The sequence below is a fragment of the Poecilia reticulata genome, linkage group LG15 (genome assembly GCF_000633615.1).
Source record: "Poecilia reticulata strain Guanapo linkage group LG15, Guppy_female_1.0+MT, whole genome shotgun sequence".
NCBI classification, from domain to species: domain Eukaryota; kingdom Metazoa; phylum Chordata; class Actinopteri; order Cyprinodontiformes; family Poeciliidae; genus Poecilia; species Poecilia reticulata.
In genome coordinates, this window is record NC_024345.1 from 1917844 (window position 1) to 1933780 (window position 15937).

The following is a 15937-nucleotide window of genomic DNA, read 5'->3' on the forward strand; positions in this document are numbered from 1 at the left end:
ACGGAGGCTCATCCACGGAGGACCGGGATGTGTGTGCAGCGACCAGAAGGAGGAAGAGGAAATGGAACAGTGGCGGAGACGGTGGCGCCATCAGAGGAAGAGACTCTTTCCGTGCCTGAAATAAAGATCTCACCCCAGACTCTTCCGGCCTTGTTCTGTTTTAATCCCCTGACACGCAGCACTTCCCTCGTAACCTTGAACTGGTACCTACACGTCTGAGCGCCAACCGAGACATTGTTTCATCTGGTCTCGGGTTTGGTATGACCTATGCCTACTGAACGTGATAAAACCGTTCAGTAGGCATAGGTCAATGGTCATTTACAAATAGCAACTGATATAATCGCGTAGTTTAAAAAAAAAAGCAATGTCAGCTGGCTAATTAATTTTAAAATGGCGTTACTAATTGTGGTGGTTGTGACTCCTTTAGCATTCTGTGGCTATTTTCTGGTGACTGTTTTTAGCCTGGTTCTACGCTTTTCTTGAGAAACAATGGCTTACTGTATTGGTCTCAAGTTTATTTTCTTAAAATATTAACTCTTACAAAATTGCTAACTTCTGGCCATGTAATGTGCCAGTTTGACTGTATGAAGCTTGTTGGAAATTGCCTGAGCTGTAAACTACCATCCTCCACTGCAAAGAGAGGGTTGCAAGATGGCTGAATGTTAATTCATTATGTGGCCAACACCGACTGGATGGCTTTGCTCACTTCCTGTGCTGCCATTGCTCAAACTACAGGCAGAATTCAACTCAAAAACACCGCAGAAAAACAACACAACTAAAGATAAACACGCGGATGAGTTTCTCTAGATCTTCCTTAGTTAGCCCTCTATTCTTGGGAATGTTCTTCAGGTGGTAGACGACCAACTTTATAAGTGTCTTTATGTGATTTCTGGCCTGATCTCTAGTTTCTAGGTGTAATAACTGAAGCTGTGCGTTGACTCTAGTTCACTCCTCTTTAGGTCCAAAGATAATAACTTAAGTTTTGTTCCTGTTCAGCTGGAGAAAGTTGTGGCACATCCACACATTTATCTGTTCTAAGCATTTGTTCAGTGCTTCTATGGGGTTTGGAGTCACCTGGTGACATCATAATGCAGAGTTGTGTTTAGCTCAATGCTGTAGCACATTGAGCTACATTTAACTGATGCCGTCACTAGCAGCTTGCTAGCTGTAGTTTTTGAATAGCATTACCTCAATATGAGAGACTGGTGGCTTTCCTTTAGTTTCCACGCAATGACTGCTATTAACCCGAAAGACCTGTTACTTTTTGTGTGAGAGGAAATGTTGGATCTTTCTTTCAGTCAGCTGACTTGCAGTGGACAGCAGCAGTTGCACTGCAGGTGAGCTAGACTCCAAGGGGGAAAATAAACTTTCTCTGGAACCTCAATGGAAGGATTTTAAACAGTAAAAAAACAACTGTTGAATATTAGTGGCTTTGAAGTAAAAGCTTTAAATGTATCATAAAAGGACTCGATCGCCATATGAAGCTTGCCGAGAATTTTTATTTTTTTTCCATGACAAGGAAGTACACTCCAATATCAACAGAATAAAAAGTGTGTTTCCCTTTTATGCACTGAAGTGCTTACTTGTCTGCAAGTCTGCATTTGACCTGTGTTATACGTCGACATTACTGAAAAGGCTTTGCCTCAGTAACTCAAGACTCGTAAAAACTGTCGATGCCAAAGTATGTCTTCACCAGCCAAACATCCGCTTTTGCCTTTTTGCTTTGTTTTTTCATGTTTTCAAGGACAAATTGGAGTCGAGTACATTCACTCTTCGGTTTTAAAGTTGCATTTGCTCGAACTCCAATGAGCTAGACTTGATAGAGTAACAATAGACCAGAATGTTGCAGCTCTCTTCAAGCCATGCTAAACCCAGATACCCAAGGTTTAAGAAAAAAAAAAGAAAGAAAAAGGGGAAAAAAAAAAAAAATCAAAATCCTTCCCTATCTTTGGAGTCAACTCCACGGTCGCCTCGTTTCTGTAAACTGTGGTGGGAAGTGAACGCCGGTGCTCGGTGCACCCGGAGAGGGGCCATGTTGACCCCATTACACAGGCAGATATCTTAAATGTTTGCACATGTGGACTGTGATGCTGTTTGCAGCAGTTGGGCTGCTTAGCAGGCCCCCAAAAGCCCTGAGGGACCCTCTCTTTCTCTTCTCTTTGCTCTCCCTCCCCCTTCCTTCTTTCTCTCTCTTTCCCTCTCTCTCTCTCTCTCTTTCCCTCTCTCTCTCTCTCCCTCTCTCTCTCCCGGGCTCCATCATTATCGCCCACATGCTTTTCCAGAGACATCCTGAGTGAAACGGCTCGACGGCTTCGATGGTTATCACATGTTCCTGCTGAGGAGGGAGGCAGCTCTGAAAAATACATCTTGAGACGTACGTTTGCACCAAGTTTTTCTGTAACGTTGTTTTAGTTTTTTTCAAATCCAACCAAACTTGGGGTGCTGTGGTGGCGCAGGGGCTTGGCATTGAGGCCCTAGTCCTCTTGGTTGTGGTCGCAGGTTTGATTCCCAGCCTGCTGACATTTGCAGCATGTCTTCTTCCTCTCTCATAAGCCTCTTTCCTGTCTAACTACTTTCAAATAAAGGCCACTAGAGCCAACAAAACCTAAAAAAAAAAAAAAATCCAACCAAACTTTACTTTTAATTTGAATCTCTGATCAGTACCGTTAGATCTGCGTTCAGCACGTGCGCTGGCGTTCACATCTCAAAGGATAACGTGGATTTTAGTTCCATGTTGGGTTCTTAAATCAACTGCCTGAAGGTTGAGACTTGATGTCCTCCTCCTGCTGTTTGTGAGGAAATGAAACCTGCTGCAACAGCTGCAGACTGACATTTATCTGCTAAACCCTTTAAAGTTTTTCTAAGTAGGAGATTATGAAAATGATTTGTTGGAAAACTTCGGAAGGATCACAGACAAAGCTATTGCTGCAGCATCCCTTTTTAAATTGCCATCCTCCAATAACCAGAACAATGAGAAATGTTTGCATAGAAAGCCAGAGTAGTTGAGGTTTTCCAAAACATCACGGTTGCTATGGAAACCTTAGTTATTCTCATTTCACAGAACATTCTGGAAAACAAAAGGAAAAGAGACATAGTGTGAAACACTATGGTGGCAGCATTATGCTGGGTGGTGGATGATGCCAATAGTAGTAAGCAAAGCCAGTGCACTGAACATTAGACACAGTCTGAATGCACTACATTCTACTAAGAAACACAAATGAAATAGTAAAGTGAAATTAAGTTCTGGTCTCAATCCATGACATGAGTTTAAAAGCATGGCAAATGCTCTTTCAGCTTAGTAAATTAGAATAATATTGAAAAAACATTTCAGTAAATCAGTTCCTAAAAGACAAAGTCATATTGATCTATTGATACATGTAGATAGGCCCATTCTTAAATGTATTTCTTTAAAACCAATTTAGAGTTTCTTTGGTTGTGTGTTAGGGACCGTTTGTTCCCGTCTCTCTGTCCCCTTCCTGTTGGATTACTATCAAATAAAGCCCACCAGTACCAAAAAAAAGAAGAAAAATCAGCTTTGGCATCATAAGATCCAGACTATGTTCCACCAGCACTTCACAGGCTTGTCCAAATCTTCTACAGCAAACTTCAACATGCTATTTCTTCAGCAGTGTGAATAGAAACTGCTGCTGCTGAGTGACTTACTAATTGTTTAACGTATTTCCAGGCTTTGCTGTAGCTCACAGAGTGATCCACAGTTCTTGAGGCAACTGTTTAGATTAATCTTTAGACTCTTTTTTTTTAACCCAGAATATTATGAGGGAGAGACCTGATTGGTTTATGATAAAATGGTGGCTCTTTTCACTTCTGGAATATGACTCCAAGACCACTCACTGGACCGTTCAAAAGTTTAGAAATGCCACTGTAAAGGTTGAGTTATATTTGCGTTTTTGAAAGGTCATGTCACGCGCCAGCCAAGACGGTGGTATGGCGTTTAAAGTTGACGCACACGTTGGAGCGGTATTCTCATAAAAAGAGCCTTCATAGAGGGATTATATATATGCCAGTGCAAGAGCACCTTTCAAGTCATCCAATCTCATGTTCAAGAGTGACCTGGCAAGGTAGCAGCAGTGTTTACAATTTCCCAATGCTAACAGGCTTCAGCTGCTTTCTTGGATTTCTACACCTCTTGCACATCATTTTCTTCATCTGTTCGGTATATGAAACCTATACATACCTTCACAAGAACAGAGGAATTTGAGCTTTAGAGTTGGCCAGATCAATGACAAAGCTCTTTCTGGCCAGGGCCCTTTATACTCCACAAGAACCCAGTGGTAGAAATCTGAGGAAATTGTCACTGGTTCCTGCCATTGCAGCATTAATAGCTGTTGGATACCAGGCAACAAAGAAGTTCTGCCCAGATGTTCTTGCGGCTCCGGGAGAGAGAATAAATTCTTTTGTTCTTGTAGAGTTTGTGTTTTTTTTTGTTCCCCCTCCCCCATTACTTCATTTGCGGACTAATTTGCTTTGATTCCTTTGTACATGTGGATTAGTTGGGTCATCTGGGGTGAATATTATGTCAACAGCCCAATTAGAAATTTTCTAGCTGAGAAAAAAGTTGATTTTGATATGCTTATCTTTACTCACTGTGTATCGCTGTGCGGTGAATCTCGAGTTGAAACCACACATTTACATACAGCTTATAAAAAGACATGACCTTTTTCTCACTGACATTAAATCAGATAAAACTTTTCCTGTTTGATGTTGTTTAGGATTGTGACTGAGGTCAAAGGGTTGGGTTCCTTCCTCAAGCTTCTCACAATGGCTTCCTTTAATTTCGGCCTGTTTCTGCCATAGAGCTCTTGTAACTGAGCGCGTCAGGTTTGGAGGCTGCTGTGCTCTCACACAACCTTTCAGCTCCGTCAACAAGTTTTCTGCAAGACTTTGGGATGGCCACTCTACGTCGCCGTCTTTGTCCTAAAGCCGCTTTGGAACTAATTTGGTGGTCTGCTCAGGATCTTTGTATGTTTGGAAGACCCATTTACATTCACATACTTCTTTTACCTCCAAATGGAACAATTGTCATTATGGCCAAAAACTTTCAATTTACAATCATCAGACCTACCAGACATGCCTCTAGAAATTAAGGTCTCTGAATGAATCGGCCAATTCCTGCCTGGCTTTTCCTGATACTTTAGGAGTAATTGTTTCCTCCTGACTGCATGGCCTTTCAGCCCAAGTCAGCGTAGGAATGGTTTCACTGTTGATAACTCCAGGTTCAGCAAACATCTTTGTAAGATATTTTGCTTTTGAGGAGATTGATTCACACAGAAACAGTCATCTTTGGGATTTGGAACCAATTGGTGGCTTCGGAGGACATTCCCATGTCGTCTCACAACATGCTCCTTCAGGCTTTTGAAAATTGTACCCAGGGATATACCAGAGCAGTGGAGGTTCATTGCCTTCCAGATGTCTTGCCTTATTTGATTTTACCACATGTTGCACAAGGTTAGCAGTGATTATACAGTATGCCTCCATTTAACTCAAATATTGTCAGTGAACCTACTAGAAGGTTACGAAGCTGTAACATCATCGACCAGGCCTTACCAAATTGCTTTACTTTTATCTGGTTTCAACTATATACAAGTTTGACTTGTTAAATGGAACAAGTAATCATACTCCATTTTATTAAAGTGCACATGTAGCACTGTGCAAAAGTCTTGGGTTAGCTCACATTTCCTTGGGATTTTCTTTCAAGACAATTAAATATTTTGAATTGATCTCTACTCTATGTTTCCGGCCTTTCTTTTGTAAATCTCAACCTTATATCCCCCACCCCTTCGCAGTGTAACACTTTTTCAATTCAGTACAAGATCATTTTCAGACTTTTTGGTTGTTATGCCACTAAGCTCATCAGGGTACAGTTGCAGCAGTTAACACTGAAAAGCTAAGTTTGAGAAACATCAGAGAAACTATCAATCATGTCCAAATCCTGGGATTTGAAGACAGGAACAATTTCTAAAGCTAATTGGAAAACCATGCAGGTTGGACACTTTAAATCTGAGATGCGTGGAATAAACCAGAAAAGTTTCATGGGGAGTTGTGGGGGCTTCCTCTGTGCTCTCTCGTTTTATTAAAGGCAGAAGGTAAGACACACATTTCAATTTGATTTTCTCACAGACCCTGGCCACTCTTTAGTATCTACAAAGTACTTCTTTGTAGTTCTCAAAAAGCAAGAGCTACATCCATCGTACATGTTATAAACAGTTAAAAAAAACAAATATAGAAATAAAAATGTACAACATACACGTGATATATATAATATAATTTTTGCTCTTATTTTGTTTTGTTTTTACAGAGGTAAAAATGCTAAGTGTAAAAAAAAAAGAAAAGACAAAAGATCCAATTTAGTACAGTGTTTTTTTTGTTTGTTTGTTTTTTTTTTTACCAATTCTTTTTGTTGTTTTCAATTTAAATACACAAGATAAGGTGGATGTGTTCAGGCACTTTGTTAATGGCTCTGACATGTGAGATCAATGTAAAAAACAAAACAGAAGAAAACAACACACAGACACTTTCTGAATGGATTGGCCCAGTCCCTGATGCATCGTCGTTAATGGATCCAAAATTAGTAGAACAGAGTCAGACTGCAAGCTGATCCCAGTATCTTCGGATCAAGGAACAGGATGGAGAGGCTGGAGAGGATGCCACGTAAACACGCACGCACACCCACACACACACACACACACACACACACACACAGGCATTCATACAGTGACACACAAGTGGGTACAGGGGACAGGATGTGTCGAACAGATACAACCAGGGGGGAAAGAGGACATCCTTAAACACTTTTCAGCTACAGTAAAAGGACATTTCCTTGGCAAAACAATGAGGGCTGAACGCTTGTTTTTAGAATAGCAGACGTCTTTTTTACACTTTGTGCTCTCCGAGGGATTCCTACTGACATCCTGCCTCGTTTCATCTTTAAACGGCTTATTGTGTTCCCCGTCACGTTCCAGACGTTGCCATCACAGAGGCCAAGGGCTAAAGAGACAGTAAAACAGCAGGTGGGACAATGTTCCCACTTTTTTTTTTTCTTTCTTTCTGCATTTGCTGTAAAATTCAAAGCGCTCGCCAACCCCACCTGCCCCCCTTTACATCAACTTTAACCATTTCTTTCCCAGTCAGTCACAGTCGAAGCCACGCTTCTGTTGCTGAGCCAAATCTGGCATGAGGTTGAGGGTTGAGGGGACGATTTAGGGCAGAGATTAATAGCACACACTGGTCACATGTGGTTTCAGCAAATTTGTTTCTCATGTTCACAACAACAACTTTTAAAGCCCGAGACGGACAGCGATAAACCAAGTGGCTTTAAAATTAAGAGCGAATAAGTTGAATAAATCAAGGGGGGGTTATGCACTTTATTCTGAAACCCCTGGAAGTCATTTTACCTTTGCAACAAACGGCATGATCATATAAAACACTCCTTTTGTTCTGTTTAGATTTTGGAGGAATAGGTGGATTTTAAAGAGCCTTAAAATATTGGAGTAAAAATAATATAGAAAAGAGATACAATCATATTATGTGCTAACTGACCTATTCGTGTATTCAGCAGATCCTTTGGGTCACGAGTAGGCATGGGCTGGTCATGAACGAATACCACTTCTTTAAAAAGATACCATTTCAAAACAGCATGGATCTTCTGCCATACTTTTCCTAAAGTGTAAACTTTGTTTATTGAGATGCCGGAGAAATGTGTCATTTGCTGGGCAGTGTTAGCCAGCTATCTGAAAGAAGGCTGCTACACATTTTGCCTGAAGAAAATGTAACTATCAGGAAACATTCACAGTCACAAAGAACACAGGCATTCATCCCTATGTGGAGCATCAGTCCATGGTTTGTTTATTTCAACTAACATTGTTCTAAAAGGATGCTGAGTTGGATGTCTGTAAAGCAGCAGACTGCAGGCTAGCTTCCAAGCTAACCATGTCATATGAACTTGTTCCACTTGTGTAACTCAAAAAGCAGAAGAGCATCAAGCTTTAATATTATCTACATTACACATGTTTGCTTTGAAACTACTGCTAAATGTAGGCAGTGTTTATTTTATATTGTGGCTATGTATCAAAATTAAAGTACCAATTATCAACACGGTATTCAATTTAAGCAGACGTATTACTTATTTTTGGTTTTCTCGTTAAAGTAAAAGCCATTTGATTTTTGGGTTAATTTTAGTGATGATAAGAGTCTTTTTTTCCTTCCAGGGAGCCAATGGGTCCATTTTTGGTAAGATAGAGTACAATTCGTCAGGCCTGTGCTGTTCCATATGTGACCAGTGAGAGAATTTGGGATTTGATGGTTATAAAAATAAATAAAAATAAAAAATAACGGGTGTGGTGATTGTATATCGCAGGCAAACTAGAGTCCATAGCTTACATATGTAGTGAGAACTTTTTTTCTCTCCAAATTTTCTTGAAATTTCTTGTTACAAAAATAGTTTAAATCACGTCCAGTTGAATAGTTTGATTGTTGCAGACATCTTTAAAGAGAGAAGTGAAGTTTAGACCGAGACTCCACATTTTAAGGCATATGGGCACAAATGGTTAAATGGTAGGCGATTATTATTATTTCAGTGTTTGACCAAAAAAAATATAAAAAAATCCTGATTTCTGGATGGAGGCTCTTGCTTTGCTGAGCAAAATGAGCTGTCTGGAATTGTAAGACTCAGTGGGTGACCTGGTTAAGGGAATTTCTAGGCACTGTTTTAAGGTCATGAGAAAGATGAAGGGATGCTAGATTATCGTAGCATTACTTGAGGCAACGTTGACTCACACTTCTAAGGGTAGGTGATGAGTAAATAAATAGGATTTTAAAAAAAAAACATAAATCTTTGGAATACCTTAAAAAAAGGATAGATTACATTCACTGAAGAGAGAGTCTGTTAAGGTGTTATTGCTAATAATTCCCTTAGCTGTACTAGAAAGAGGTCACATTGCAGCGAGTCTGTAGAAAGTGCTGGAATCGTCAGAGCAGTAGACCTTTAACAGTTAGCTAGCTAGCTCAGCTAAAGCCGATTTTAAAATAACTAACTGCGACTGTTCCATATTCATGGAGATCAATGCTAAATTAGCAGATATTGAACGCTTACTTTCACAAGACATCATTGTTGAGTTGTTGCCATTTTCTCAAGTCAAATATTTGCGATATGATACAAATTTAAGTTGGTGGAGACTATTAGCTAAAAACAAGCTTCACTGATTCTAATCTTCCAGAGTCTCTTATTGGAACTGATTTCATCTTTGACAGTGAATTTTGGAAAGTGTGCCAATTCACATTAGCTAGCCATTTTAAAATGTGTAACTCTACCATGATATCAAACCTTAATGTTTATGCTAGCAAGGAAAAAATAACTAACGGTAAGACACACTGCTGGTTGGAAGCAGAAGTGTAATCTAAAGTCTCTAAAGTGTTCGATTATAAACAAAGGTATTTATGTAAAAACCTTACCAAATAATAAACTAGAAGAAAAAAGTTTCTACTTTAAAGGTCATTATTTGACATGTAGTGAAATGCATTTAAATTCTTTCACATTTAGGACCCTAAAAGCTGTCCTGAAGATTCAGTCAAGACTATTTTTAGCTTAGTCTACTGTCATGAACGTGCATGTTCATCTGTACATATGCAAAAAGTCTTATTTCCAAGGTTCCATAGCACTACAGCTGCATTATGTCAGTCTAATCTTGAGTCCACCAAAAAGGGAGTGAACTGTTGAATTTTGTGACAGGCTGTCTTTTTTTGCATTCCTGTGCTTTTCCAGGTCTTGTAAGTTGTTTAGAAATCATTCCGACAGCACAACTTCTCCTAGTAACGTTGACATTGTTTGGCGGAGAAAAGTGACAAACCTCTCAACGGCCTCTTTCAAAAGTGTAGACGATCGATATCCGCAACTGTAGTGTCATATTTCCACAAACGTTTTTAGCTAAACCACCCAAGTCAGATGTAACGGGGAGTCCATGTGAGGATTTATTGACGTTTCTACAAACTCACTGTGATAAGACGTCTGTCTGCTCACAAGAAAGGGACCTGTTGCTGATAATACCTTCACAGAACCTTGCTTCAAAAATCAAAACTTTGCCTTTAAGATTTGTACCGCATTTGTTTGAGCGAGGAAAGATGTCTGCAGAGAACTATGAAAAGTATATACATTAGCTTTACTACAAGCTGCAGTAGACAACAAAAGGCCTCAACTTACACTCATATAAACATATATACGCACTCACACACACACGCACGCACGCACGCACGCACACACGCACACACGCACACACACACACACACACTCACACACACACACACACACACACACACACACACACACACACACACACACACACACACACATTCCCAAAGAGGTGTAGTGTCTGATTTCTGTTGAACTGAGTGGGCCTGATGTTTGAATAGAAAATAAACAATATGGCCACAGAGACATTAAAGGAAAGAAAAAAAATACAACAAAGAATTCAAGTTCTTTGAGGCCAAGTCAATGTACAAATATAACAATATAAAGTACCTGCATATGTGATACATGACGTATAGGTTGGCTATAAAAAAGGCCCCCTGGAAAAGACTGCTCTCTTTAGAAACAGAGCATGAAATGGCCACATGGAGAGCTGAAAGAACTGTCTGCCATAAGGGGGAGCTTATCTTCCCAGGCTGTTCACAAAATGCACCAACAGTTTATTTTTTCTTATTTGGCTTATTTCAGTGTCTGGAATTTGTAGAGAAACCCAGAAAAACCAAGGCAAGAGAGCGAACAGCCACGACCACGTGTTCCTCCTCTGTGAACTTTTTCCCCATCCCTCCTTTTCCCTGTGCTTGCGTTGGGTTAAGTTTTTTTTTCTTTTTTCCGATGTTTCCTCTGAGAGGATTCCAAGTACGACATCTCAGCTCTGGGCCTTGTGTCGGCCTCCGCAGCAGCCGCATGCAAGCCCCACCCGGTGGCAGGCATGGAGGGGTGGGTAGAGGCAGAGGCACGGTGCCACTGCGGACAAGCCTAGCAAAGCCAACCAACGGGTGCCAAATCGGCCCCCGCCGCTACCCTCGCCTCCGTCGCAGGAGCAAGGGTCCGAGTACTCCCCCTCTGGGTCAGACATGCAGTGGTAGAGCATGGTGTCTGCCAGCCACATGCAGCTGACCCGTCGGATGCACACTCGCAGGGGATCTGGGGCGTCCTGGCACCGTCCTCTCCGATTTTCGGAGAGGTAGAAGGCCTCGCCGCAGTGCTCGCACTGAGCACGCTCCAACCCTTTGTCCTTCCGCCCCTTCCTACCATTGGAGGACGAGGAAGAGCTCGTGAAAAATGACCGAGGCTGGCTGGAGACAACCGAAGAGAAGGGCTGGTGGTAGGAGCCGCTGTGACCCTTAGAGGCCAAGGATCCTAGGGCGGGGTCAGAGTCTGAGGGCGACAAGGAAGGTGCCAGCGGGTAGGTATAGTCGTGCTTTTGCGCCTCTGTTTTGTCGAAGTGTACATAGGACTCTGTCTCATCCGGGTGGATGTATCGATCACGCACAATGGCATGTCGGTAGTCCTCATAGCCCGTGTTCCAGGAGCGATCCGCCTGGCGTCCAAGGTAGCGTTCTGTGCTTCGCTCCCAGCTGCGCTCCCGGGGGTTGATTCGGACAATTTCCTCATCATCGAAGGTGACGTGTCGAGAAATCCGAGAAAATGGCTGAAGGGGAGAGACAGAAAGAACCTTTACTTGAGCAAACGTCGTTAGACAAACATACAATACAGGCCACATTTATAGGTACACCCGGTAAAGAGCATTAAAATGAACTTGTCTGCAAACCAAGAAAAATCTCACTGAGGCCCACCAATGTCCAGCCAGTTGAGTGCCCACACAGATCACACTACATCTCCCATAACACACTACCACAACAACCCACTTTTACACAAGTTGTACTTGTGGGAAAGTCAAATGCAGTAAGAAAACTGATTGCACTTTTTGTGGTTTCTGTGCAACAGCAAACCAGTGCATTCACATCAGCCCTGTTTAGTCTGCTTTAAACGAACCTAGAAAGCCCGGTTCATTTGCGGAGGTGTGAATGCACAATCAAACTCTAACGCGGACCAAAAAAGCAATCTCTTGTCCACCTAAGAACCCTAGGTCTCGGTTGATTGAAGTGAAATCTGATGCAGTTCCAATGCATACGTGAATGCCAAGGAGAGTAAGAGACCCCTCCAAAAGCAGGAACCGAGCAACAGTGCATGGCATTCTGGGTATTTACAACCACAAGAAATGACTCATGGTCTTTTATCAAACACAAAAGAGAAATCCTACAACTACAAAAAATCTGACGCCCTTCCAGAAGAAGAAGGAAGTAGGAAGAAGGAAGATGTGCTCAGTGTCTTTTTCAGAGGTTTTCATGTCATTTAATCCAGTGTTTCTTGGTGCAGTGCCACCACAGGCGAGGTGATCAACAGGTTTTTCAAAGGGTTTGGAGCATTTGACAATACAGAGTGAAAGCAAACCACATCAGCTGAAATTGTGGCAAATGTTGGGACTTTGGTCCGTAATCGAACCGAGTGTACTGGACTATCAGGACATGCATCACATGGTCAAAGTAGTGATAGAAATGCAACTGCACTAATCAATGAATAGCTAATACTTGAGAAGATATATATCTATTCAACTGTGAATAAAGGAAACCCGTTTACCTGGTCCAAGTAGTAGTGGTCTGTGAGGCGGTAGGCGTCATGCAGGTCATGTCGATGTCCTGGCGTGCACTTATGTCTCTGAGGAAGGGGCGAGGACTCGAGCGGCGGCAGGGAGCTGTCCAATTTCTGAGAGGAGTTGGATGAGCTGTCTGTGGCGTTCTGAGTGTACAAACAAACACAGGATGTGTGCTCAATCGCTGCTGTTTCATTGGACGCGGCAGACAAATAGCCAGTGTTAGAGTACACCGTGATTGGACAAACAAAAACAGGAAGCCTTGTAGCAGCACTGATTGGGAAAAAAACAGGAAAACACGTTGAAATGTTTTGTTTGAGCCACTTCATCAAAGCTTGGATTGCTGCACGGTGAGTCAACGTTCAAGACTTGAAGAGGCAGCGACATAACTAAGGCCATCTTAAGAGACCACAAAACTGTTTTAAAACTCAACAAAGATAAAAAAAAAAAAAGACTTGCTATCCGTTACAGCAAAAAGATTACTTAAACGTTAAATGAAGAAGAAACACAAACAACTTCAAAAATGCTCCAGATAAAGTATGTGGTGCAACTCAATATCATAACTCAAGACATTTGCACACGGTAACCAGAGTCACCTTTTTTGGCCTCTCCAACACACACCAGCCCCCCCGATCTTAACTCTTCTAGCCTCACAACAACCTGTCCTCCTCTCTCCCCCATCGCACTTTTCCCCACATTCCACTTCTCTCCTCTCTTGCCGCCACTCTGCACTGCTCTGGATATGCCTATATGTGTGTGTGCACAAATAGTATCCTGTTCCTTTTCCGCTAAAGGCTGTCAGGGCTCAAATCCAACCTAAACCTTGGCCAGACACAAGGCAGTCGGTCTGTTGCCATGTCGTTCTCAGACAGACACATTTTCAGACGGAGCAAGCCAGGGGTCATCCTCTGAGGGCACCGTCTGACAGTCAGGTTGGTGCTGCTCCTGTCTCATCATGTCATCATGGTTATTTGAGTGCATGGGTAGGCGCTATTCAAGCTGCGGTTCAGTCCGGTGAAAGGGATGAAAGAGTGTAACTGGACTATGACATAGGCTGAATAAGTCACTGGTGATTAAGAAAGGGAGAGTTAGAGGAACAGTGTCTTACAAAGAGCTACATGTTTGCACTATTATGATTATTAAACATGTAAAGACAGTATAAAATTATTCTTCAAAGCTGCAGTATGTAATTTTTATTTAAAAAAAAAAAGTTTATTTTTCCATATTTGTTAAAACTATCACCATGTCATGACAGTGCAATACGAGACACAGAATCTGTGAAAAGACTGATCTCCGTCACCTTCCCCCAGTGCTACCATTGCCGTTTGAAGAAATGCACTGCTTCCGGTCAAAAACAACCAAACAGAGCCAGGAGGAGGGTCAGCGCTGTCAATCAACCTCATTTATTCGTTGCTTACTGTGTTAATGGCGTAGAAATAACTTACCGTGACATAAAAACTGCTTATCTGCTCTTATCAGTGGCTGGTTGGCATTCCAAACCAGAATGCTAACTAGCCTTCCTGGCAGGAATGCTAATTAGCCTTAGCAATTCAGGCAGGACATTAGTCTGATATTATTATTTTACACATCTGTGAACAGGGAAAAAAAAATGCCATGCAATTTGATTATATTATATCTATGGTCAACAATGATATTAAATCTATGGCAACACAGTAGCTACAACATTGTATATTACAATTTTTATTACTTTATTTAGATATTTATATTATGTACTTATCCTAACCTAATGTAGCTCTTAGCATGCCAACTTTTGCCAACAAGGACTGTAGCTTACACAGAGTATGTTTTTTCTTTATTTAAAATAGAAGCCTAGTGTATAATCTCAACATAAAAGGTTTTGTTCAACTGCACTGCTAACCTAAGAAATGCAGATCAACATAGATTGCTATTCGAGAATGAGCTGTTCTGTTGCTGAGTTGATTGCTACCATTCACTAATTCAATAATCTCAGACACTCAAAAGTACAATAGCCGCATAGATCTTAATTCAGTAATTTGTGCTTTCATGTGCCAAGCTGCTAGCTGAAGGTTTAATAGCCACTTTTGCATGGCAGCATGTTCTGAGCAGTACTAAGCACAGAAAAGAACACTAGTCTAATGCAACTGCTGTCCGACACACCAGACAGTCTGAGGACCCTCTGCTATCGACTTAGCCACAAGTGGTAATAACCTTTGGTCCAGCTGGAAGATAGAGGATATTGATTGGATATCCAGTATTGGATATCGCTGACAAGTCTTCCTATTTTGGCCTGTGATCATTGTTTGCATGCCAGTGACTCTTTATGAATGTTCAAACTGCAAGCACCTGTTCAACATGCAAACACTTGTAATCATAAATATTGGGCAAATTCGAATGGTTTTCAGTGTGCATCGACTGTAAGTTACATACAGTCCTGGGACATGTTATCTGCAAGCATTTTGAAACCTTCCATTACATACCACTTCAGATCAAATCTGGGATGTTATTTGAGCTATATGACCCAGATCTGGTGTGTGTGTGTGTGTCGGTCTGCTCTGTCTGCTGAAGCCATCCCCATTATATCCTGCTCCCCACATGGATACTGCCATGCCGAGAATTTCCCCCAGCTTTCTTACAAAGCCCTGAGAGCAGCTAGCCAAAAATAACATAACATACTGCCTCTGCTCCTGGTCCCGCCCCCCTGCAGAAGCCATTACTGTGTGTGTGTGTGGGGGGGGGAAGAGGAGCAGATTCGGTACAAAACCAGTCCAACTCTGGCCTCCGTGGCTGCAACTAATTCAAAACACAGACCAGACTTTCTGCTGCTGAGCCCAAACGCCACAAGAGGACAGAGAAAGGGGGGAGAGTTTATGTTACTGGACATCCTCTTGCTGTGTATTCCAGTCCAAGGCTGGACGGAGGGCATTTCAGGTTATTTTCTGATACAAAACATGTCCCGACTAAAAACCCAGGAGGATTCATCCTTCAGCAGGCCAATCTTGCACGACCTAGAATTGCTTCAATAGTTTTCACTACCCCTGTTGTGAATGGGCCAAAATAGACCCAGAGACAGGAGACGTGCAGAATGGGGCTGGACTGAGTTAAGTTTAGGTTTGATGAATGAGGAATAATTTAGGAAAGTCCATCATTGCTGGTGCTCTCCCCATCCAACTATCCATCCACTAAATGGCAGACTGACGAAGCATTTCCACGACTGTGCACCTCACAAGCTCTATCGCAGTCGCCATTCCCTTTAAGAGGTTGTT

The 15937-nt window shown here is 41.9% G+C and overlaps 1 protein-coding gene across 1 annotated transcript in view; it reads right to left on the reverse strand.

Annotated features, from left to right (window-relative positions):
* Positions 1-10291: 10291 nt before the first annotated feature.
* spred2b (sprouty related EVH1 domain containing 2b) overlaps positions 10292-15937 on the reverse strand; it is a 37316-nt gene continuing 31670 nt past the window's right edge. Inside the window, exons 5-6 of the mRNA XM_008428867.2 lie at positions 12680-12838; positions 10292-11690 (exon numbers count right to left, since the gene is read on the reverse strand). Coding sequence (XP_008427089.1) covers positions 10905-11690; positions 12680-12838 — 945 coding nt within the window. The 3' untranslated portion in view covers positions 10292-10904. The remainder of the gene's footprint in view (positions 11691-12679; positions 12839-15937) is intronic.